Below are 26829 nucleotides of genomic sequence, written 5' to 3'. Positions count from 1 at the left end.
TATGTTATACATGCCTTACCCCTCCAACATGAAAAATGAACTTTTTTATTCTTTCTTATTCCCTTCACAATTTAATTTTATAGAGGTATCATCTAGTATTATAACTTCTATTTTAAAAGCCACAAAAAGTATTTTCATCCAAAATATTTAAACTTTGGCCTTAGAAATCTTTTTTTTTAATTTTATAGTATTTTATTTGTTCATTTCCATGCATTTTTCATTAAAGACAAAGATCATTTTCTTTTCCTCCCTCCCACCCCCCCCCCCCCCCGTTGGCCTTAGAAATCTAACTTTAATAAGAATTCATCTTTTCTAGTTTACTCTTCAAAAATGGTGGTATTTTCAAGAATACTGAACAAGTTGGCATTTTGTTTTTATTCTCTTCCTGCTTTTTCTCCCCTTTGAACTTTGACTTTTCAATAAGGATTCTTATTTCCAGCTGCTTTCCATGTCGAGGTTGGAGAAGTGGATAAGCAGCAACCCAATCATAAACTCTTACTTGCTTTCTCTTCACCTCAGGTTTGGAAACTAGAGGAAACTGCTTGGGGATTCTGTGAATATGCTTTTCCATCTGACTTTGCATAACCTCTCTCCCTCGTATCATGCGCTCTCGATGTTCTCTGATTTGCTTTGTTGCCAGTTCTCTCATCTGCTCACTTGTTTTAGGTCTTTTCTGGTTGTCTCTATCCTCTTTACTTTCTGCTGTCCAAGCAGTTGGAAGAAATTTTTTCCTTTGGATATTGGCAGAGTGTGGCAAGTACATTTTGCTTCTAAGGTTTCTAGCATGTTCTGTTCTATAAATATGCCTTTCTATTTGCTTTAATTCTCTCTCACTTACTAAATAGTCCCATTTTGGGGGATGCCATATTTCTTCTTCTGCAAATAGTTCTGAATCCTCTTGTGAATCAGGTGAAAAATACCTCTGCAACTGAGCCATAATTTCATCTTGTTTGCTGGAGGTGTAATAAGCCTCAGCTCGGCTGAGCCGGTAGTCCAGAGATGAAGACTTGAATTTATGGATGCCTTTACGCTCCTCTTGATATTTTTGAGCTAACAATTTTTTTGCAGCTGCACTATGTGTTCCACCTAAACGCTGTCAAAGTAAAGTACAAAATTTACAATTATGATGACTTTTCTCCAAAAAACATATTTTAAATATTTGCTGTCTGTGGAAAATACCAGGATCAGAATATTTTAAAATTGCCACAAAAGGAGGCCTTTTTAATACAAGTTTAATAGCTTATTGTATAGCACAGGAAAGAATCTTTACGTTTACCCTTCACTACCATGTATGTATTCATTATACAAGTATTCCCAAACATCTTCATTACTAAGCATCTCTCTCAGGGATTTTGTTTTGTGAGGCATCATCACTACATGTCAATAAACAAAAAAAAAATTCTTTTGTCGGGTGATCATATGTGAAAAATCTAAAAAGTACATTCATAGTTTACAAAATAGCCGGGGAAAAATGCCAAAAGAAACTTCAAATTAAAATTATCATTTGGACCTCTAGACTTTCAACCTGTTTGTTCATTCTTTCTGGTAGCCTCCAAATTGCATGATGATTTGGTATGGTAGTTGGCTTACCAAGATCTTTTTCTCTAGAGGGGATCGGAGACCTCTGGCAATCCGAGGGTCTTGAGTATTTTTGACCCAGGCTAACCTGGAAAATAAGGTGGAATCAGGCTGAGAGAAAAGTCTTAGAGAGAAGTGAAATGTGACTAGACTCTTTGATACTGTCAAACGGTGCAATTTCAGAAACCATGGCAGGTTCCCTGTATCTGTGGGGCATATATATAGTCCAAAACCTACCACGAACATTTGCTGACCCCTATGTATGTGTTCCCTTTCCCTGCTCCTGTCCCTCCGCTCTGGTCCCCAAGGTCTCCCATCCACTCCCTCAAACCTTTTTAAAAGAAAAGTAGGGATAGAAAGTAAAAGCAGAAGAGAGGGCTGATGCTTCCCAAGCCCCATAAGCAATCAAAGGACACCACAGTAAACAGAACTTCAGATTCTATTTATTCAGATAGGGGGCCCTGTGATAATCTGATCTGATCAATGGAAATGACATTTAAAAAGTGGCATTAACATCTTCTTTGCCACTGTAATCCTAAGGACCACAGGACTTACCTTTTTTACGTTATCACACTTAGAGAACAAGGACTGGTTTACTTTTCTAAACCCAATGCTCCATACATAGTACTTAATGCTTCATTCCTTGTACAGAGAAAACTGGCCTCTGAGATCTAGGCCTATGGTATCTGCTTTGCTGCTTAAAGGACTGGGCACTATTATTTAACTTTTGCCCCTGGGAACTCGTGAAAACTGATTCGCAGAGCAGGTGCTAATCTCAATAGGTTGAGGCAATTTCCTTCTCAGGAACACAAGACCATAGATTGAGAACTAAGAGAAACCCTCGGTGCCATCTAGTCCAGCCCTTTGATTTTTAAGTTCTCTACACCATTGGGAAAAAAACAAAAACAGGTTCTATTTAAAACTTTTTCAAAAGGAAGAAAAAGTCTTTAAATAGTTTCTGATATGAATGAACCAAAAGGCATAATAATCTGTATAGTTATGGTTAGGGTATTTCATTTACTGGTTGAAACCTATTCCTGAGAAGATATTGTGAATAGAAAGCCAGCATCAGTCAGGAAGATATGGGTTTAAGACTTGCGTCTTACACATACATACATTCTGACTCTGTCACCCTGGGCAAGTTACTTAACCTCTCTAAGTGTCCCAAAAAAGTCTAAAATTATAAATCACCAAACTGCATTGATAGAAGAGAAATAAATCACTAGGAGTAAAATATGGGTCTAGACCTCATTCCCTTTTTTTTCCCCTCTTGGGAAATTAAATCGTTTCTCTACAGATGGGCAAAGTCCCATAAGCATTGTTATTTCTCATTAGAAAAATAGTTGTCCTTCCAAAGGAGAACAAGAAACATTTACAACCTTTTATTCTTTCTCCAAAAGGGGAATCTGGTGATACTTACTGCTCTTGTGCACTTAATGTCAACCAGTCTGAATCTTTGATGGGTTCATGGGATTGCCGATCACTGTCCAAAAAGGATTCTTCAGAGATAGAATTTTCTGTATGTGGAGGTGTTTTGCTACCCTGCAAGGATTTCTTTTCTCTCAGTAGCCATTCAGCAATTGCCCTCTCTGCTTCTAATTGCATATACAACATGGTTGTTTTCCAGTCCTCCTTAGTGCCTTGTATTCCTTTGTCCTCAAACCTCTAATTTTGCCCTACAATTTTACACTAAATTCTCCTCCTCTTTCCTTCTGAGTTGCTTTCTGTTTTATATTCTGCCTCTAGTCTGCAAATACTGCTCTCTCTGGGTTTGGAGTAGATAACTGCACAGAATGAACATTTGCTTTTGCCTTGGGTTTGTTTACAGGCAAATTAATGGCAAGCTATGAGGAAAGGTCACAAACACTTCTTATGTCATCACTGGCCAAGTCTGAAGCAATTATGAAATAGGATATGAAGGCACTAAATACACTAGTGTGGCAGCTGTGAGAGAGGAAGAGAGGCAATATATCCCAAAGAGGTTGGGAAGGTAGACCTGCCATTAGTGTCAGCAACTCTGCCATGGCAGATTGACACCTTGCCCAGCAATTTGTCACTTTAAAGATTTGCCCATTAGCATTGAAAGGTTCATCAGCTTGCCAAGAGCTACAGCAATATGAACCAGAGGCAATACCTGAACATCCTTGAAACCATTCCCTCTTTTACCACCCCACATCACACTGCCTCCTTAACCTATATTTTAAAACAATAAACATCAAAACTACTTATTATGGGTAAAAAAAATTGAAAACAAAGTCAGTGAAACAATGATAAGTAAGATCCAGAAGCAACTGAATACAGAAACCTAGATCTTAACCCCCAAACACAAACCACTGGGGGATGAGATCCCTGTTCAACAAGAGGTACTGGGAAAACTTCTGATAGAATGTGAGCTTAAATCAATCTCTTATACCATATATCAAAAAAGCTTCAAGTGGTTACATGGCTTTAACATGTTATGATTGAGGGGGCAGCTGGGTGGCTCAGTGGATTGAGAGCCAGGCCCAGAGATGGGAGGTCCTGGGTTCAAATGTTACCTCAGATACTTCCCAGCTGTGTGTCCCTGGGCAAGTCACTTAACTCCCACTGCCTAGCCCTTACCTCTCTTCTACCTTAGAACCAATACCCAGTATAGATTCTAAAACAGAAGGTAAGGGTTTGTTTGTTTGTTTTTAAAGAAAAACAAAACATTTTATGATTGAAATTCTTGAGAGGCAATATTTCTTAATTTAATTTATTAATCAACTCCTCAAGATCATCTAAACTAGCCAGGCCACAATCTGAACAGGCACCAGTGAGAGTGAGCAGGACAAAAGAGAGCTCAGCAAAAGAGCCCGGGTAGCCAGAAGAAAGAAAATGCAAGAACCTCTTGGGCACCCCTGGACATCCCAGGATACCTCTGATTGGTAAATAGTTACCAAAAGGTGGAGTTAGAGACCCCAGCTCCTCCCTCATTACTTCATCACAAGAGATGGGTCTTAAGGAGACCACCAGGCTCTTTTCCTCTCTGCCATATGATTTTTGGCCGCCGAATTTAGCTTGCTGGTTTATTTCTTTACCTAATCTTTCAAGAGGGTCAAGAAATGGCTGCTCAGGCCAACCCTAAATTCTGTTATCCTTTTAAGATGTAAATAAAAGGAGTTCCCAACTCAGTTTCATAGTCTGGGATAAAACAAAACAAAACTGTCTCAGCCTTAAACTCAAACTCTTCTTGGGAAGCCAAAGGGGAAATGATTTCACACAAAATATCACAATTCAAATTCATTTCCCACAAACATAAAAAGCCACATTATAAAAACAAAGTTAGAGAACAAAAGTATATTTCATATTTATGTTTTTGGAAATAATTTGTACAGATCAGAAAAAACTAAATAGGATATTTTAAATATTGTGAAAAGTTAATATTAATCTGTATCCTCTTTTTTGCCACCCCAAACAACTTTTTAATTTTAAAGCAAAAAAATTTTATGGTTGAAGTGCTAAACTGTATCTCTCTGAGGCCATGGGTAGACCTTCCTCTTTTTGTCCAACCTGGGAAAATATTGAGGGTATGAATCTTCTAATGAAAGGCTTGGGAAAGGCACAGCACAAAGTAAATAAACATATAGAGGAAGGGAAGTTCCTCTCTTTTCCTAGAACCACTGACTTAGGAGGGTATCAGGCCTGGCTCAAGGTTGTCTAGGCCTACTCCCAGCTAAGGCAGCTGAAAGAGCTAGCCAGCACCCCTAAAAATGATCTAAGTCCAGTTGTAAAAATCCAAGAGAATAAAGTCAGACTTTCTACATACCCCTGAGTCAGGGGAGTCCATGTCCACTGGGAACCTTTTCAGTTGAAAGTAAATATTTTTCTAGAATTTATATGAATAGGAATAGAAAAGAAAGTAGAACAGAGATCTATCACTGTAAAATATGTAGCTTCACTAGGGATTGAGGAGATGGTAATTACAGGGTTTGGCACCACTGGATGCCTAGGTATTACATGTGAATTAATTGCACACAAATCCTACACAAAACAGGCTTCCCATTAGAGCCTAGCTTAGGTTTTTTACTGGGAAAACTGGTGAATTGTATTGGGAGTTGCGTGAAATTATTATTTCTTGCTTAATTAATGAATCAATTATTGGGATATTCCTTCAGTAACTTCCTTGGATAAAGGATACTGAGGAATAGAAGGTGGGGGACCACCTTTTATCTTAATACTAACAGAAATAGCTGACAAGCAGGTCTACATCCAAAGAGGAAGAGGCCTAGAGGGAGTCAGGGATATCTGCTAGAATTTCAAAGGGAAGAGTTACTATCTCCTGATTGTCAGAGAATCCACAAGGAACTTCAGAGACAAAGAACCACCTGGAGAGCAAGCTATTCTGGCCCTGAGTTTACATAGGAGATTCATGGGGGAATCACACATTAGGAGGAATGAGCATTCTATGGACCTATAACATGAGGGAAGGAGAAAGTTTACCATCATTTTGAGGCTGCCCTGACACCCCAACACATTGGAACACCCCATGGAGGCTCATTCAGAATTGGTTTTGCTCCTTAAGACAGATCTGGAGGCTCCAGTATCCAAGAAACACAAAGTGCCAACATCCGATAGGAGCATCTTGTACAGGCTTAATCCTAAAACTGGTTGGGAAGCTCATCATCATCATGTAAACCTCAACATTTCTTAGACTTATAAATGTTGGAAATTTCACCATTGGGAAATTTCATACTTGAAAAATTTCCTATTGATAGTGGGTCTTGTCTATTGGAATGTGAACCCCATTGGCATGGGAGGTTCCTTCTCCTTCCCTTCTTAAGATTACTTTAGGACAGAAACCCTTTGCTGAACAATGGAAAGGACTTTGACCTATGCTTAAGCATAGAACAGGAATTTCTTTGAGTCATGATTGATTTTAGAATTGATACAATGGAGATACTTGGAATCAATCTCCACCCTATTCAGTCCTAACAGGATTGAGTAAGGGCTGCAGCCTAGATCAAAATTTAATTATTCCAATCTCTACCCTACTCAGGTTAACAGGATTTAGAAAGGGCTGTAGCAAAGGAGCAAAGATTTAATTATTTGAAAATATGACCTTCAACAGACATGTGCAAAGCCTCTGGGCGGTCCTGGGTTAAGCTAGAGCCTCCATTGGCACAGGAAAATTGATGGACAGTGATTGGTAGATGTGAGAACTGAGGGGAGGGAACTTGGATGGTTTCCTTAAGGATAGGGGGGTCTGAAGACTCGAGGTGGTTGAGGAGTTGGCCGGAGTGGTTGCAGTGTGCTCTGAGAAGCTTGCTCTGAAGGAAGCTGAAGGTGGGGGCCTCTGAGACTGTTTCTCCATTTTGGTCACGTGAGTAATAGGGACTGATCTCTTTTCTTTGCCCCAGCTATCTAAGGGCTTGGGCCTTTTGGCCCAGCCTAAACAGAAGGGATATTTAAGCCCTATTCCCTTCTCTCCCTTTTTCTCTCTCTCTATCTCTAATTCCTTTCTTACTCCTATTGTAATTAAACTCCATAAAAGATTTATTGCTGACTTGAGTTTTCATTTAGGAATTACATAGCTGAATTCCTTGGCGACCTTAAATTAATATATATCAGTCTTTTAAAGTGATTTCCTTGTAACAATCGCCAATGACATACTCCCATCTATGCCAGTTTTCTGGATGGGTAGAGCAGTTGCACATTGCTTTTAGTCCATCCCTGGCATCCTGTAACTTCACTGAGTCCTCAAAATTATTCAGGTCCTGTTGTGGATCCTTTAATGGCCACCACTTCTCGTCCCCATTCTGGGCATTATGAGTGGCCTCCACAATGGCCTGTCTTTCTCCCTGAGAGAAGGGAGAATGCTTTAGAGCCCTTCCATCCACCCAGGTTGGATTAAAAGCCTGAAAAATGGCCTCCAACGTGAGCAGCCATCAAGCAGGGCCAGTTCCTAATCAAAGGTGGGAGTATCCCCATCCCAGTCCCTCTTTGGTCATTCATTGAGACTTCCTTCAGAGGAAACATGCCCTCAGAGGAGCCATTATTCACTCTTTTGGAGTGTAGAGTCTGTGGGAAGCCAGAGGAGGAGGAGGGTAGGGTGGAGGTGGGGAGGCTGAGAGAGGAGCTGAGAATGTGGGTGGCATGATGGGGGATGGGCAAACCTAAATGTGTGGGGGTGGGGTCAGAGGGATAGAGGCACACCTGGAGGAGGAAGAGGAATGGAAATGAGAAGGGCTTGAGGGGTGGAGTGTAGAATGGGAGGGTCCAGGGCATGGAAAGGAAATAGAAAATAAGTATGGCCATAGGCAAAAATAATGTTATGGGGAGAAGGGAGCAAAAGAAGTCTAGAAGGAGGGTTCCTGAAAAAGAGAGTAAGGGGAACAGGCAGAAGCAATGGAGGGCTAGAAAGGAGCTGTAAGATAAGAACATCAGATGCACTGGGTATCTCCTTGAACTCCACTGTAACTTTTCAATAGTCTTTCCCCACATTTATTGACATATTCGTATTTTTGTTACTCTTTATGTTACATTTTGTTGATGGTTTTACTAATATTGAATTAGCCCCACATTTCTGGTATACCTAATTTTGTTGGCTTGTATAGTCTTTTTTATATGTTGCTATAACACCTACGATAATATTTTATTTAAAAATTGGGGGGGGGGCACTGTTCATTAAGAATATTGGTCTCAGAGGCAGCTGGGTAGCTGAGTGAATTAAGTCTGGCCCTGGAGGTCCTGGGTTCAAATCCGACCTCAGACACTTCCTAGCTGTGCAACCCTGAGCAAGTCACTCAACCCCCACTACCTAGTCCTTACCACTCTTCTACCTTACAACCAATACCCAGTATAGATTCTAAGATGGAAGGTAAGGGGTTTAAAAAATAAAATAATAATTAAAATAATAATTCTAAACATTTTGAATTTTGAATTCCAAATTCTTTCTTTTCATATTTCCTCCTCTCCCTGAAATGGCGAGCAATTTGATATAGATTATACCTATGCAGTTATGCAAAACACTTTTCTATATTAGTCATGTTGTAAAAGAAAACACTGGGTGTCATTATCTTTAACGAAATTATCTATTGTTTCTATTATTTCATCTTTGACCCACCAATGCTTCAAAATTAGGTTATTTGGTCTCTAGTTAATTTCAATCTTTCAGTGACCCCTATATAACTTCATTCCATTATGCTCAACAAATAATGGTCAATTTCTCCACTTTTGTGCATTTTTGAGGGCCTTTTTCCCTGACACATGGTCAGTTTTTGTAAAGGCACCCTGCACAGCTGAGAAATAAGTATACTATTTTCATTCAGCAATTGCCATAAGTCTGTCATTTCTAATTTTTCTAAAATTAAAATCAGGTTTAATTTTGTTCTTTGTTTACTTTTTGGTTAGATTTGTTTGTCTGAAAGGGATACTTTGAAATCTCAATAATAGTTTTACTATATTTTTCCATCTAACTTGTTTACCTTTTTTTATACTTAAAAAAAAATGTAATGCCATGCTATTGGGTGCACATATAAGTACTGATATTAATTCATTTTCTAAGGGTTCTTTCATCACAATCTAGCTTCTCTGTTCATATATTTTAATTAAGCCTATTTTTGCTGATGTATTATCTAAGATCATGATTGATATCCCTGACTTTTTTAGTTCATCTGATATGCAATAGATATTTCTCTAGCCTCTTATTTCTTTGTCGATTTTTATTTTCCAAAAATGTTTCTTGTAAATGCTGTGTTTATTGTTGGATTCTGCTTTCTAATCCATTCTGGCATCTACTTCCATTTGTTAAGGTGAGTTAATTTTATCCACATTAACAGTTATCTGTGTATTAATTTTGCATTTTTCTCCATTCTTTTTTCTTTATAAAGCAATATCTGTCTTGTTTTATACAATGACAAATATGGAAATCAGAAAATGGGAAATTATATTACATAATTATTATTAAATTAAAATTATTACACAAAATAGGAAAATATGTATATGCTAATATATGTACAACCTATATAATATTACCTGACTTTTGGAGGTGAAAGGAGTGGGGGGGTGAGAAGGAATGAGACAGACTTTTGGACATGGTAAATGTGAGAATTCATTTCTACACAGGAATGGCCACAGGGAACATTTACAGAGAGAGACTGTGCCCCAAGGCAAGAAAAGGTTCATAATCAGGGTGGACAAGTAGAAGACTATGCAAATCAGAAGGGGTGGGAGGAGGGTTGATATTTAAATCTAATATATCAGAACTGGAAACAGGAAAGATACATACACAAGCTGATGGTTACAAAAATACTGTTCACTCAACTAGAAAACAGGAAGGAAATAGAAGAGTAAAAAATGAGAGGAAGATATTGAGAGGGAATAGTCCTAAGAAAAATAAACTCTAATGATATACAAAAATATAGCACCTTTTTGTGGTTTCAGAGAACTGAAAAATGGGAGGGGGTACCCACCAATGGGGGAATGGCTAAATACGTTATGGTATATAAGCGTGGTAGAATAATATTATGCTCTAAGGAATTATGAAGAGGATGATTTCAGAGAACCCTACGAAGACTCACTATCCTACCCACCACCCAGTAACTTTTACAAAACTTTTTCTTCCTTCTCAAACTTTTCGTAATTTCCCCTTTCCCCTTCTCTCATCCTTGTCTCCCCTATTTCTCTGAACAAATTAAGGCCTTGTTATAGTGGAGTCAGGATGGCTAAATGAAAAGCTTAAAGTCTAGCTTCCTACTATCCCTTCTTCACAACAATCTAGAAAATGCAGCAGATTGAATTTTGATTGAGTCAAAAAGTCGTCACAGTAAGTCATTTTTCCACTGCAAGAAACTTAGGGTGTCAGAAATGGCCAGGAGTGTACATGGAGCATTCCAGAAGCTCATCGACTGAATGAAGGCTAAGACAGGACTCCAGCATGGGAAACACTGGGACAGAAAGAGATCCAAAGAGATCCCTGAACTAGCGCTGGTACTAGCAGAAGGAAAGGATGCCGTTTAGTGGCTGTTACCCACTGTCTGATTCTAAGTAACAGATCCAGGGCATGTAGGAATAGTAGTATTGTGTTTGGTCCTAGATACATACACCTAGATACAAGGTAATGGTTTTAAATAAAACTAAAGCCATTCAGGCCATTCTTAGGGGGAAATGTGGTTTCGGAGGAGAAAGAACATTAATTTTTGTGTGCAAATTCAGTGCCTAGCATTTGTTCCATCATGAGGAAATTAAATTGTATAAACTAGGTAGGAGTCATTCAATGATAGCTCTCTTCTCCCTTCTCAACTGATATTCCCCAGATACTTTGTTATTATTTACTCCCCCAATCCCTATTCACATGAGGAAGTGACTAACCTCTTTTAGTATATTTTGCATAGTGTACATGGATATTTGATGTCATATTGCTTGCCTTCTTAGTGGGTGGAGGAGTGGGGGTGGGTGGGTAGGAGTGTGAATTTTAAAACTACTCCACCCTACTCAGATATACTTGAAGACACTCTTTAACAGAATCAAGAACTTAGTACTTTACATTACTCCACCCTACTTAGACATACTTTAGGGTAAGATAAAGTTGTAATCTCCTAATTGAACAATGAAGGTACTTAGTTTTCAACTTATAGTGAAGCTAGAACTTTAAGCTAAGTCTATTTTTAGACCTTAATACAAAAAGGTGTTAAGTAACTATAAAGGTTAAATTAATCACAAAAAGTTCAAGTAACTAACAAAAGGTGAACTTAACAAAGAAGTGTGAAGTAGCTCAAAAGATATGAACTAATCAAAGAAGGTGAGAACTAAAAGTATGGGCAGTCCTGGAGAAAGCCTTTGATGTGATTAGTAGATGTGAAAATTTAGAGGTGGAGACACAAGGGTGAAAGGTCTATATATTTGGGATTTTTTTCATCTCTCATAAACTCTTTCCCCGGAAAGTTGGATCTGGCTGTTCACTTCCTGTGAGCAGCCTAGGCACTAGTTCAATCCTGGAACTCAGCCTGGAGGAGCTCACCCAGACAGCTTCCTTGAGGTCTTGTGGTGAGTGATAAGACTGACTTCCTTTTCCCTTGGGCTCAGGGAGGCCCCTTTGGCCAAAGCCTTCAACTCCTGCCTGGCTCAGCCGGAGTCAGAGCAATTTAAATTAATTCTTTTTCCTCTCCCTCTCTCTTCTCCTTAAATTCCTTCCCTCTATATAAATTAAATTACCATAAATTTCCAGACTGACTTGGGAATTTTATTTAGGGACCATTTAAATCTAGATTTAAAGTCACAACTCTAAATTCATCTTTACAGTCAGGAATTTGGAATTCCAAATTTAAAAAGAAAATATTTTAAAATTACCTCCTTAGCAAGGCTAATCCCTCCACATACACATTATCCCATTCCATCCCATCTTCTCTAGCAGACTGTCTTCTCTATCATCTCCATTCTTTCACTAATCTTTAATTGCTGTCTACTGGATATTTCTCTACTGTCTATAAGCATGCACACATCTTCCTCATCCTCAAAAATTTGTCCTTTCCACAGTTAACATCTTGTATCTCTCCTCTCTTTTGTGGCTAAAAATACTCCTTGAGAAAGTTTTACAATTAGTGTCTTCCTTTCTTCTCATCCTTATTTCTGCAATCTGACCTTCAGTCTTAGCAGTAACCAAAACTGTGGATCTAGTTCCTAAAGGATCCTTTACATTCCAAATCTAATGGACTTTTCTCAATCCTCACTCTTTTTGAAGCTTCTATAGCTTTGGACACTCTCACTCTTTTCCTTGATGTTCTTTTCTCTCTGGGGTTTTGACACAGCTCTCTCCTGTTTCCCTTCCTATCTTTCTGACCACTCCTTTGTCTTTTGGATTCAAGATCCTGTTGTCTCAGAGTCCTAAGAGGCTGTATTTTGGGTCATCTTCTCTTCTCCTTCTATATTTGGTGATCTCATCAGCTCCCATATTTTCAATTATTCTATGTAGATGATTCTCTGATGTACTTGCTGGTCCCTAACCTCTCTCCCACTGCCCAGTTTTCAAGTATATCTCCAGTTGCCTTTTAGATATCACAAACTCCATGGATGTCCCATGTCCCATGTATGTCTTCAACTTAACATGTTCAAAGTTGAACTCATTTTTACCCCAAAGCTACTTTTCTTCCAACCTTACCTAGTAATTTCTAGTGCCTCAGGCATCCAGGGCCACAACTATAACACTTCATCCTCCTATCAGCCATATCCAGTCAGTCGTCAAGTTCTGTCACTTCTACCTCTCTAACATCTCATTCCAGTAAGAATGGGAATGTCCTGCTTTGTCCAAAAAGGCAGACAAGGCTGGTGATTTCTCCATTTCTCCCTCCCCCTGCTCTCTTCTAGGAAGTATTGCTTATTCTCTAATTTCCATTTCCTGGTTTAGCTCTTTTTTTTTTTGGCCATTTAGGATGAGGTAGCTTTGTACTATATTAAAAATTTGTATATATATTGGGGTAAAGAACTAAGAGAGGGATCATAGGTGTAAAATTCTGGAGAAACAGGTTTTAAATTTCTACAGATTTATCAAAGGTACCAAGTCTCTTTCTAGTCATTAGACCCTTTCCCTCACTGGTTACTTGAAATAAACCAAAGATTTTGGTATTTCACTTTTATAGCTTCCCCAAAGCAGAGAACAAGTGAATCTGGACCGATACCTAGACACATATGAGCCCAACAGCTTGATGGCGCTAAGGAATAAACTGCAGCAGATATTTGAGGGGCTGCCTCAGCTACCCTGACCTTTTCTTCTTGTTCTCTGTTTTACCCAAGTTTGAAAGGGTATCTGCTTCTTAAGGGCTAGAGCTGAGGGCCTTGAATAGAGTTCACAGTCATAGCCTTCAGAGGAGATATGGAGGCCTAAGGATTGGAAGGTCTCTACAAGAGGTTGGAGCCAGACAAAAGGAACTGGTATTACTATTCACTATTTGTTAAACTACGTTTCTTTTCTTTCTTTCTTTTTTTTAATCTGTACCTTCTTTGAATCACTACTAAGTACTGTTTCCAAGGCAGAAGAGTGGTAAGGACTGGGTAATTGGTGTCAAGTGACTTGCTCAGGGTCATACAGCTACAGGGTGCCTGAGGACAAATTTGAATGCAGAATTCTCATCTCCAGGCTTGGTTCTATCCCCTGAGCGAACTAGCTGCCTCTCAATTACTCTTAATATTGGTAGAAATATAGCACTGCTGCTATTAAATGATTTTGTATTATTTAAGCACTTTTAAAAACTATTTGTTGTCTGAAGCCTCCACATTATTATGATAAATTAACTCCATCACTGTCCCAAACCTACTGCAGTTTCTTGAAAGACAGTCCTGTTATAAACTCCTGAGTAATGAAGAACTTTAAGATCTCAAATGGGCAGATTTTGGAAGAATTTAAGAAACAAGTATTTATTTTTTAATGTTAAGATAAAGATCACCTAGGAGCCCCCAAATGTGTGGAGAAGCTGGCCCTTCTCTACACAATCGTTTATTCCAAGTTCCTACATCCTAAAGGGTGCTAGGAACAGACTTCCCTAGTGAAAGATTCCCTCCCTGAGATTATTTTTAAAAAGCTCACTGGCTCTTAAGTATTCTTTTGTCTTAATTTGTATAATTTCACCGATTCCTGTATATTATTAGCTTGGATAAATGGATTGACTGACTATAATGTTTTTTGTGTACCAAGCATTGTTGGGCAGCTAGGTGGCATAGTAGTGGATAGAGTACATGACTAGAAATCAGGAAGACCAGAACTCAAATTCAGCCTCAGATACTTGCTGTGTGTGACCCCAGAAAAGACACTTAACCCTTTTTGCCTGTTTCCTTGTCTAAAATTAGCTGGAAAAGGAAATGGTAGAGCACTTCAGTATCTTTGCCAAGAAAATTCCTAATGAGGTCACACACAAAGAACCAGACACGACCGAATAACAAAACATGCTGGCCAAGTGTACTAACTGCTAACTTCTCCATAATGAAAAGCAGCTTTTATTCTAAAATTTTAAGAATGCCTAGGACCTCTAGAATACAACATCTGCCCTCAATCCAGGTTACTGGTGGTAGGGACAGCCATGGCTCCCTAACTCTCCAGGAAGTTCATGGAAATTAGTATCTTCTCAGCAATGAGGTGGGAAAGATTCCAGATATCTATGCCACACTGTACAGGTTAGCTGTTCTGTGGCAAAGAGCCATTTACCTATATCATACAAATGGCTGTCATGGTCAGATAGGCCACAGTTCTGTTGCTGTCACTCTACACCTTACTTCCTTCCAGTGAGTATTCCCTTGGACTAAAGATTAAAAAATAGTTCAGCAAAACCAATGAGCACATTATTCAATATGACAGCATAGCTGATATTCCTTATCCATAAAATGTCATTGCAATAATCTGGAAAAAAAGTGGATGAGGGACTAAATTAAGGCTGGAAAGAGATCCAGATGCAAGAGATGTTATGAGGACAGAAACAGTAAGATTTGGAAAATTTTTTTTTCATTAGATGTTGGGGATGGGGGTGGGAATCTGCCAAGGACTCCTGGACACTATATGAGTAACAAACTTGGGAGACTGAAAGAATGGTGATGTCTTCAAAAGAACTAGAGAAATTTGGAAGGCTTGTGGGTCTTCAGGGAAAAAACAAGTTAATTTTTCATGTTGAGATGTCTCTGTAACATCCAGTTTGAAAGTTCCAATAGGTATATAGTGATAGGAGACTAAAGCAAAAGGAATTGGGAATGCAACTGAATATAAAAATGTGAGTCATCTGCATAGGTACCTGTGAAGACTCATGAGTAAATAACCTACATAAAGTTCTATGATCCTAAACTATAATAATGGAAGAATCAATAAAAGACAGACAATTATGTAACAGATATGGCAGTGAATTTCTTTAATCAGAGGAAAACAAGGCAGCTTCATAAACTATAAAATAAAATACATATAAATAAAAAAACCTAAACATATGATTCTCTGAAAAACGTGTTTCATAATACAATAAATGATATGTGCTTCTTTCCATTCATGGTGCCAATTTTCATTTGGATCACCTAAGAATAAGGAATAATCAATCAAAAACACAAATTGAAATAAAATCCAATTAATATAGCTTAATTTGCTGGATTGTCAGGAAAGCCCCACAGACATACAAGACAAGGCATATCACATATTAAACATGCTATTCTGATTTTTATACAGGTCAAAACAAAATCAATGATAGCTTTATGGCAGGAAAACCATTACACAAAAGAAGCTTGAAGGTTATATAAAGTTTACATAATCCCACTTAATTTACCTCACTGATGGTAGCAAATTTCATGGGATGATGGTAGGTATTCAATGTATTTTTTTTTTGGTAGAAACTGTTTTCTCGCCTACCCCTAAGTATTTTCCAAGTCATTGCCAGGCTATTGGCAAAGAGGGGTCCCTCACAAAAGGCCAAGGAAAGAAATAAAGGGAATCTATGGATTAGAACTACCTTAACCTCAACAGTTAACTAAAACAGCAGTAAGCTTTATCCAAAAAGAAATGTAAATAAACATGACTGATTAAAAAAGGCACATTATAATGGCTGGTGATGACCATTATTATTGGACTCCTAGTATTCATTTACTTAAGTGAAATTGCAATTGCCTGGCAGAGACCCTATAGAGACCTCCTTTCTCCCAACACCAAATTTTTGGTGCTATTCCCACTTTTATTGGCAGACAAACAGGATGCTGGAAAATAAAATGTTTATCTACACAGCTACCAAAAGCTGTAGATATGAAAAACAATATTGTCATAAAATCTGAAAAGTCAAAATATTAACAGCTAAATTATATTTTGGTAATAAAATAATGGTCAATAACTAATGGCAAAATATTAATCCTAAAAAGTACTTCAAATAACAAGGATGTCATTTCAACCCATTCCTAAGATTTCTACCAAGCTCGAGGGTATAGAATGTGCAACAATCAGCTAATGGGAAGCTCTTCATAAACCATCTGATGACTAATTTCATTATAGAAAAACTTTACCACATGAAAATGTATTTTGTAAAAGAAACTAAAAAAAAAACTTAAAAAAAGCTCCATTTGCAAATACAATCAATTGTTAATTCAATATTTATAAATTATCTATGAACAATTTCCAGAGTTATTTTGCTATAAAATAAATATGAAATCAAAATATATATTAACTTTATAAAGGTTTTATGTTAACTCCTGGGGTGTCAAAAAGTGACAAGCAAATGAAATATTTACAACTTTATCTGAAATCCGTTTTTCCTAATCTTTAATTTTTAATTTGAAATTAGGAGCCACATATACTTTCCCCCATATAATAGCAGTAAAAGAAATCAATTCAAGAATTGGGAAAGTCAAACATCTTGGTGCTCCTTCAAAAGGATAAATTCCTGTTCTAACTGTTTTTAACATGAATATTTTTTTTTTTTGCCAGAATCACCACAGAACTCTAACCAAAGAATAAACTTTGCTAGCTGATCATGTTTGTTCTGCCAGTGTCCTACAGTCAAGATGACACTTATGAAAAATGAAGCTGAGGGATACACATCAACTATATAAAGGAACCTAAAACTATAGAACCCAGAGCCAATTATTATCTCCATGGCATATGTCATTTAGGAAAGTAGTTTTGGATGCAAAATAACACAGAACCATACCTTAGACAGTAAAAACTCAGTTTGCATTAAAAGACTGCATTTCACTTGCTACAGCATGGAGGAGAGATCATAGGCTGTGAAATTTCAAAAGTTCTCACAATGTCCTGGTAGAAAAAAAAAGAACATTAAAGAAAATATCATTCGACTTAAAAACAACATAAAAAGTCAAGATCTCACAAAATGAGGATATGTGACTTTACCTTCCAATCTTGATAACTCAGTGATATAATATCTTGGTGTCTGATTTGTGTACTTTCTTCTTCACTTTCCTCATTACGTTGGGTAATGGGCTCTGTTAGACAAAAAAAAATTTCAAACATTAGTAAATCATAAGAGTTTTCCTTCTATAATAAATTTTAAATTTATAAAATTTATAAAAATTGTACATTTAAAAACATTTGTTATTGAATTAAATAATTATATGCCACTTCATTTAAAATATATTGAATGCAATCCAACATGTGACATATAAACATATTATCAATTTATTACAATAACAATATGAATTTTCTTCCTTTTATTTTCAACAGTAATTGTGTATTGGATAAACAATTATTTTCCTCCCCATAAATGTGTTGAGTACTTCTGGTATGTATAATAATACATGAGGAATTTTGAGTGAAACTATGGAAGGAAAGATTACTACTACTGATGTTGAGGAGTTTGCTATATAGTTGGCTAGATCATACATAAAACAAAGGGAAACTTTCAAAACAGCATATATTTGTACACAAGAACATATGAGACATACAAATATGAGAAAGTTTAGAAAAAATGAAATCGAGTGATCAGTGAAGTTTTTCTCGAAAGTCATGGGTTTGGTGTTACATACTATAAGAAATAATTAACAGGTTGGTAGAATAAAGGGGAATGAATTCTAAGTGAAGAAAAAGGTTTATATGAATCTAAAAATTATTAATAATACCTAAGGGGGTGGAACAAACAAATTGGTCTGGATAGAACAAAAGTATTCTGAATAGTAATCAGATTGAAAAGGAAGAAGGAACTATGTTATTTAAAGATTTATTGATCCGGGAAGTTTCTGGATGTGATAGGTAATGGGAAACCATCATAGCTTAAGAAATAAAAAGTGGTATATGTTGGTGATGGAATACTATTGTGCTAAAAGGAATAATAAAGTAGAGGAATTCCATGGAGACTGGAACAACCTCCAGGAAGTGATGCAGAGTGAAAGGAGCAGAACCAGGAAAACATTGTACACAGAGACTGATACTGTGGTACAATCGAAGGTGATGGACTTCTCCATTAGTGGCAATGCAGTGATCCTGAACAATCTGCAGGGATCTAAAAAATACTATCCACAAGCAGAGGATAAACTGTGGGAGTAAAAACACCGATGAAAAGCAACTGCTTGACTACAGGAGTTGAGAGGATATGACTGAGGAGAGACTCTAAAGGAACACTCTAATGCAAATACCAACAATAGGGAAATGGGTTTGAGTCAAGAACACATGTGATAACCAGTGGAATCGTGCGTCGGCTATGGGAGAGGGAAAGGTGGTGGGAGAGGGGGCGGGGAGGAAAAGAAAATGATCTTTGTTTCCAGTGAATAATGTTTGGAAATGACCAAACAAAATAATGTTTAAAATTAAAAAAAAAATAAAAAAATAAAAAAATAAAATTGGTTCAGAGGTCAAAAAAAAAAGGAGATGATTGCAATTGTTAAAATATAGAGTACTTTAGAACAGTGGAGACTATAGGAAGATCAAATGAATGAGACATTTATAACTGAAAAGAATGAGGTATTTATATTTAGACTTCTACGAAAAGCATTATCCTAAGTAATGGATTTCATCCAATCTCACCCAAGAGAAATTATGGTAGAAGAAATGACAAGAACTTTTGACAATTAAATTAGGATATAAGGGAGAATTAGCAAACAAGGGGCAGAGCACTCCAAAGATAAGTGCAAGAAAAACATGGATGACAATAATTTGATTAAAAACAAAAGTAAAAATAGGAAATAGTACTTCTTAGGAGCAAGATGACAACTGGTTTAGTTTTCAACAGGCTAGGTTTCAGGTGGTGATCTGATGGGCAACTGCAAATTTGGGAATGCAGATAGAAACGGGTGGATTAACAAATGAATGCTAACACACTGTATTAAAAGACACAGAATAAAGAAAAAGGAAGAAAATCTAAAATGGAACATTTTAAGGAAATCTTTAAGGAAATTTAGAGGACGGTAATAAATATTTATCTAGAATCTATAAATTTCCAGGCATTGTGCTAAGAACTTTTTTTACAATATAATCTCATTTGATCCTCAATAGCCTTGCAAGACAGATGCTATTCATCCCCATTTTACAGTTGATAAAACTGAGATAGACAAAGGTTAAGTGACCTGCCCAGGATCAAAGCTGGTGAATGTCTGAGGCTGAATTTGAAATTAGGGTTTTTTTAGACCCTAGTATCAGAGCTCTATCCAGTTGTTTCATTTCTCAGACTTTATGACAATGTATTTAGCTATACTTTCATTTATTGTTTTGAACAACTTCATCTTATTTACGTGTAAACCTTCTAATAGAACTCAGTTGCTCTTAGCAAAATAGAAATTTTTAATTTTTTTAATTTAAAAAGTCTCTATAAACTAAATTTTTTTTAACAAAATCATTACCTATTATTGGCAGTTTATCTTGGTCAAGCCTTATCCTTGCAAAACCATCCTAAAACACAAATATGATACATTATTTTACCAAATGTTATTATGAGAAAGCATCTTATTTTCAAAGCCTCTCTCTCAAATAGTAGCAACACAGCATCAGAAAATTGAGGTAACAGTACAAATAAGGGTTAGAAACCTGATTTTCCTTACCTTCCCTGTCATGCTGTGGACAGTAATATAAATCATGGTATTTGGCATTAGAAAAGACCTATATACACAAATCTATGCTGAGAATAAACACAAAATCTCAGCTACCTCAATGGTATGTTAGAAGTCAGCAACATTTAGCAGGCCAATTTTACAGTAAGAAAAAAATAGCACTGAAAGCTGTCTAGCAATGGGAAAGACTGTCTTCAAAAGGGGAGGTTTCACTGTCACTAAAAGTATCCAAGCAAGAGTTGGACAAAGGTAGGATCTATCTATGTGACCTATCCATTCATCCATCCATCCATCCATCCATCCATCCATCCATCCATCCATCCATCCATCCATCCATCCATCCAGACTCAAGAATCAGTGCTTTATTCATTATGCCACCCGTCTTTGACTTAATGCTCTGCAAAGTATACTCACATTATGACTTTATAAAACCAAAAAATATTTGATATCTTTGATTTTTATATTACCAAAATTTTTCCCAGTGTCTTTTTCCTTCCTCCCTCACAAAGAGCCAATTCATCTAACAAAGAATAATTTTTAAAGAAAAAAGTGAAAGCAGAAAACCAATCTAGCAGAACTGATCATACATTGGAAAAAGTCTAAAAAACTTTTGTGCACATTCTATATATATGAGTGGAATAGGGATGTTTTCTACTTCTTTGGGGACATATGTTACTTTTAACAATTATAGGGGGCAATGTACACATGTATCTGATTAATCTGTACCAAATACAGGTTTCAGGTGGATGGGAAGACTGTCAACACTGGAGGCCCCCTTAGGATTTCTGGGCTTTCATATTCACTCTTTGTCAGAACTCATTTTTGTGTTTTCTCCCCCAACTTGAGTTTGGGCATCCTTAGGAACAATGACTGTCTCATTAGCACTTAATACAGTACTTAATCCATAGAAGTGCTTAAAAAATACTTTTTCTTCCATTTATTCATACATTCTATGACTGACATTTACTTTAGAAAGCTTTATAGTGGTATAATATGAACATAAATCAAGTGATTTTATATATGTTTACATATATAATAACTGTTTTTTGCTTTAAAGTTGGTACAGTACTACCAATCGGAAATGCATCTCCTAATTACATGATTTCTTTCTTTCTTTCTTTTTTAAAACCCTTACCTTCCATCTTGGAATCAATACTGGGTATTGGTTCCAAGGCAGAAGAATGGTAAGGGCTAGGTAATGGAGGTTAAGTGACTTGCCCAGGGTCATACAGCTAGGGAGTGTTTGAGGCCAGATTTGAACCTAGGCTCTCAATCCACTGAGCCACCCAGCTGTCCCCCTAATTACATAATTTCTATTAGAAACTCAGAGTAAGTCTTCATCTTTTTAAGAAAAATATCTTAGTATTATCTCAATATTGGTTCAATGATTAGCTGTATCCAAATCTAATTATGTTTTAAAATAGCTTTTAAAATGTCAAAGCTATACTAAAAATACTGATTTTATTTTAATTAATTCAATATTGACAAGGTAAAACCAGTGTTTCAGAAAACATCAACTAGTTTGTACCTGTGTGAGTTTCTTTTGGCTATTCATATACAAACATCTGTATTCAAATAGGGAGGAAAAATAAAGATTTTTAGAAAACTAGCTTTAACAATTATTTTGCATTCATATTGTTTGTAGCTTTTAAAAACTTATATAGATAGTTAAAATTTTTTTAATTAAGTCTTACCCTTATAATGAAGGAAACATGGAAGATATTTTCCACAGTTCGGGCAAAAGAATCTGGATCAATTACAAAGTCAAAGAAGGATATAGGAGTCTCAGCTATAAACAAGGAAAAATAGAAAAGAAGAAGTTATACCTTTATACCAAAGTTCATATGACAGCATTTCCTGAGTGAAAGTGATTTGAACTAAAAGATGGCAACATATTTTATAAAAATGTTTGTAAAAATATTCTTAAAAATCATTGTTTTAAATAGACTTTTAGGATAAAAAGAAATGCCTAATCACTTCATTTAAAATTTACTTAAAATTTTATAACAGTTTCTAAATGCATCAAGTTATAAGTTGAAGTCACACTCACGCTCTTCTCTAAAATAGGTCTGCAGTAATCCCAAGATCCTTTCTACCTCTTTTTCTGTAGCCTCTTGGTGGGATTCTTCCATTTTTTTCAACTGGAAATTACAAGCAAGTTAACAAGCATGAATTCTCATCATCATAATTATAGAGAAAGGTACTACCCAAAACAAGTTGAGCCACATATATGCTTATTCATATGGGAGACATGAGGGTTTTTAGTAAATCACCAACTCAAGTTGAAACAGTATTGTGACATGGAAGTCAAAAAAACTAATGGGATCCTAAGTTTCATTAACAGGAGTATTATGTACAAAAGGAGAGATGGTAATTTTATTTTATGCTGCCCTGATAAGAACACATCTTATGTATCAGCTCTAGATTTCACACCACATTTTAGAAATACTGATAAAAAGACATACACTAGAGGGACAACTAATTTGATGTGTGGACAGGAAACTCTAGAACAGTTGATGACAAACATTTTAGAGATGGAGTACTGGGCCCCATCCCCATTCCACCTCCCAGACTAAGTGCTGTGCCAGTCCCTCCCCAACATGCTGGGTATGCCAACTTCTACACCCACCCACAGAGGGAAGGGAGAAAGCACTCCCATTGGGCTGCTGAGTGGAAGGGCCAGGGAAGTGTGATAGAGACTGGGAGAGAGGTTTTGCAGGACAAGCCAAGATGCAAAAAACAAGTCTGGGGACCTGTCTGTCAATCAAAAAGAAGGTTCCAAATGGAATGATCCCAGGAAGAGAGGCAATTGAGGCTGGCTGAAGGACCCTTGTGGGGTGGGCTTGGCTTTGGGCTTTCTGACCAAAGGAGGAACTGATTCTGTCTCTGGCTCTGGGAGTTGAAGCTGACCAGGGGAGAAACTGGGACTTCTGACTCTGTCCCTCTCTCTCTGATATTTGACTGACCAAAAGTTGGAGGAAAGCCAGGCTAAAGGAGAGACTTTCTTGTTGGCTGGCTGAGGGAGAAAAGCCCTGAACAATCTTGTTGGCTTCTGTCCCAAACTGAAGGACCCTTTAACTGTCCCTGAGTCACAATTGTGACAAGACTGACTATTTCCATAACCCTCCTAAATTCTCCTTATAGATTAGGGACACCCCTATCCCCTTCACCTCAATTCCCATGCTGTTTGTTTCCAATAAACCTCTTTACCTGAGAAACGAGAACAAAAGCAGTTTCTCTAAACCTCACAGTCACCTTTAAGTTACATAGAAAGGAGACTGACAAGGGGGAGGGGAAGGGAGGCAGGTGGGAGAAGGTGAAAAGGGAGGGAGTGAAGGGAGGAGAAGGTTAGGGAATAGATTGGTCCATTAGCTTCACATAGGGATCAGTAGACAGACCCCAGAGCATTCCCCTGTGGCAGCATCTCTCAGCATCCCTCTATCTCAAGCAGTATTTCTCAGTCTCTCAAAGTACTTCTATCTCCACCATTGTAACTAGGTACCCCCAAGTGTGTTCTCATACTAGTAGCAGCTCTCTCTATTCACAAGTCAAGAGTATATCAGTCAGTTACAACAAGAAATAGTCACAGATTTGCTTAATTTACTTACACAAATAATACTATCACAGAAGTGAGGAATGTCCTCAGTGAGTGTAGAGAGGGGGAGAGGAGTGGCCCGAGAGCTCTGCTCCCCTCCAGTTCTGCTGCCTGTGAGCTGCCCACCTTATAGAGTGTTCCCATTGGGCTCCTGGGCAGAGTGGCAGGGGATGTGAAAAAATATCATCAGGCACAGTGGAGAGGGGGAAGGAGAGACATTCTGCCCGAGTCTGCCTTATTAGTAATGAACTCGGGGTGGGGGGTGGGGAAAAGGGAGGTCAAGTACCCAGAGAGTGCTGTGTGCCATCTTTGGCACTTGTACCATAGGCTCGCCATCACTGTCCTAGAATATAGAGATAACATGAAGATACTGAGGCTATTTTATTTAGCCTACAGATGAAAAAACCTAGATGGTATGTGATCATTGTCTTCAAATGTTAGAAACAGCTATCAAATGGAAAAGTGATTAGATTTATATGTTTAATTCCAAAGGGTAGATCTAAGTGCCACCAGTAGAAAGCGCAAAGAGGGAAATTTCAACTTGATAAAAAATAATTAAAAAGTTAAATTAAAATTAAAAATTAAAAACAACCTCCTTAATAATTAGAACTGTCCCAAAGTGGAATAAGACTTCAGAAGGCAATAATCTATCACTAAATGTTTTCAATGGGGATTGGATAATCACTTCTAAGGGATATTATATAGAAAATTCCTATCCAGGTATAGGCTAGTCTAAATTATCTCTGAAGTCCTTTGCAAATATGATATGCTGTATTTATTTACTCTCTCTAGCTGCAAAATGCATTTATTTACCAAGTAGCAGTCTGGATGACATCCAAGTATAAACTTGTCAAATACAATAAAGATTCCGTTTAAAAAGAATAAATGTAAAGTTTCCATTTCTAGTAACAGAGCTTAAAAAATTATCCCTGCTAATAGAAGAAAAAAGTAAAGTTAACAAATATAATTCTCAAAATGCTTATAGAAGAGAAACTGATAAATGAATTCCAAAATGAATGAAAGCCAGTTCCCTTAAATTTTTTTAAAAGCAACCAAAACATGAAAATGATAAATGACAGGAAAAGCACAGTTCTAAAAATTCATCCCATTTTCCTATCTCATGACTCCCATATGACAATGTCCTTTAAACTTATAAAGATGGCTGAATATCGCATCTAAATATAAAAATGTTAATGACTGCAAGAAGCAAACCTCTGCAGGCATGGCCCTTTCTTCTTCTTTGTTATCTTTTCTTTTCTGACGTTCATTCCGTTGCTTTGGCACAGGAGGATCAGTCTTAAATGAACCAAACCTATTAGAGAATGAGAAAAAAAATCTCTATTCAAGCAAACTATAATTTACCCAAGTAATTTGGTAACTCCTGCTCATCACTCCTGTACATCACAAAGAGTGCTTCCTTTGGGGGTAAATTTTGATCTGAGTTTGAATGACAACTGTCTTTGGGACTTTGGACAATTCCATTTACTTCTCTGGACCTCACTTTTCTGATCTTTAAAATGAGAAGTTGGATTACTTTTTTAATGTTTTACTCAACTAAAAATACCTTTTGATACATTTTCAGTTTCTCTTAAGTGTTTTAAGTTTGCCCTAATAAATCTTCCTCAGATTACTAGTCCCTAGATCTTGTAATAATTTTTTGCAGGAGATAAAGGATAGAGAAGTGGGGAAGAAGAATTTTAAATGGGATAAAGCACTAGGTACGAGTGAAGCAAGAACTGACAAGGACAGAGATCCCATTCCCTACTGAGACTATATTTCTAAAAGGAAGAATTTTATTGTAGGAGAAAAATTTCAAATTTAGAAAGTAGAAATAACATTAAAGATAACCTCACCTATGACATTTTAGAGATCAGGAAACAGACCAAGATAATTTAAATGACTTGTCTGTGCTCATAAAAGCAGTAAGCAACAGAATTAAGATTTTAATTCAGGCTGACAGACTCCAAATCTAGTATCTAACCACTATACTAAGTGTCTCAGGAAATCTTAAAATAAGTAAAATCTGTTTTAAAGTAGAGACAGCATGTTGTAGAGCACTTTCCAAACTTTTTTGAACATACACTGAAACAATAAAATAAAATTTAGGCAATTCCCAGTATGTGTATATTTGCTTATTTTGTAAAGTATACCCATATATTATCATATTAGTAACTGTGTTATGTAATTATGCACATATAAATATGTAAAGATAATAGATATAAAAGGACATGCTAAAGATAAAATAATATTTTATCTCAGAGCCAATAGGGAGCCAATGGAACTTGAATGAGACAGTCACATCTGTGCTTTAGAAAAATCACTTTGACAGCTATCTGGAGGATGAACTAGAAAAGGGAGAGACGTGAAGTTATTAATGAATTACTTAAGAAGCCATTGAAATTTCTCAGATAAGAGGTGATGAGGGTCAGAATTAGAACAGTGCCTATGAGAGTAAAGAAAAGGATAGAGGCAATATGTACATGGTATAAATGACAAGATCAGGCAACTGATCAGATATGGGAAATGAATGAAAACTTAAAGATGACATGGCAGTTGAGAACATGAGCGATTGCTGATGTCCTCTACAGCAAAAGGGAAATTCATAAGAGAACCAAGTTTTGGGGATAAGATAACAATAATATGCAATGCAGACTGTAACCCCTTAAATGAAAAGGGGTAGAGTATCCTCTTATTTACAAAACATTTTCCTGGAGGGAGGAGCAAGCCAAGTGCCTGCTACTGCCTTGAGAACAAGGCGTGCTAAAGACACTGTGGTAGGGTGGAATTTTGACAGGAAATTCCTTACAAGTACTGGGTGAAACTTAGGTTATGACTACTCTAAGGCGCCAACACCGGGGCAAAGAACTAGGGAAGTTAGCAATGGGAAATGGCAGAGTGAAGCAGTATAGAGCCACAAATGGATGAAGGAAGTAAAACTGATAAGTTAAAGAAAAGTCCAAGGCTGGCTTAGGGAAAGCAGAAGGATATATCCCTTAAGGTCATATAGCATGGCTTCTACTTTGGAGAACAATGGACTTGGTATCAGAGAGCATTATGGTTCAAATCCTCTCAGATACCTCCTAGCTATGTGACTCAGTAAGTTTCGAGGCTTCAGTTTCCCCAACCTATAAAATGATGGGGATGGACTCAATGACTTTTTAAAAACTCCTACCTCTAAACGAACATTTCTATAAGAC

The 26829-nt window shown here is 37.0% G+C and overlaps 2 protein-coding genes across 3 annotated transcripts in view; both read right to left on the bottom strand.

The window, feature by feature from the left end:
• Window positions 1-244: 244 nt before the first annotated feature.
• Window positions 245-3623, bottom strand: LOC103101299 (uncharacterized protein C10orf120 homolog). The gene is made up of 3 exons (XM_007478885.3): window positions 2999-3623; window positions 1591-1666; window positions 245-1093 (listed from the first exon to the last, which is right to left on the bottom strand). Exons 1-3 carry the CDS (start codon window positions 3190-3192, stop codon window positions 293-295), a joined length of 1071 nt encoding a protein of 356 aa, XP_007478947.2. The 5' UTR covers window positions 3193-3623; the 3' UTR covers window positions 245-292.
• Window positions 3624-15393: 11770 nt separating this feature from the next.
• NSMCE4A (NSE4 homolog A, SMC5-SMC6 complex component) overlaps window positions 15394-26829 on the bottom strand; it is a 48149-nt gene continuing 36713 nt past the window's right edge. For both annotated transcript variants that reach the window (XM_007478867.2, XM_056803161.1), the window contains 7 exons: window positions 24845-24944; window positions 22088-22178; window positions 21732-21826; window positions 19831-19879; window positions 17393-17484; window positions 17193-17296; window positions 15394-15579 (listed from right to left, as the gene is read on the bottom strand). In XM_007478867.2, coding sequence (XP_007478929.2) covers window positions 17234-17296; window positions 17393-17484; window positions 19831-19879; window positions 21732-21826; window positions 22088-22178; window positions 24845-24944 — 490 coding nt within the window. In that variant the 3' untranslated portion in view covers window positions 15394-15579; window positions 17193-17233. The remainder of the gene's footprint in view (window positions 15580-17192; window positions 17297-17392; window positions 17485-19830; window positions 19880-21731; window positions 21827-22087; window positions 22179-24844; window positions 24945-26829) is intronic.

Source organism: Monodelphis domestica, chromosome 1 (assembly GCF_027887165.1).
Source record: "Monodelphis domestica isolate mMonDom1 chromosome 1, mMonDom1.pri, whole genome shotgun sequence".
Lineage (NCBI taxonomy): Eukaryota > Metazoa > Chordata > Mammalia > Didelphimorphia > Didelphidae > Monodelphis > Monodelphis domestica.
This window is presented reverse-complemented; position numbering and strand designations above follow the sequence as displayed.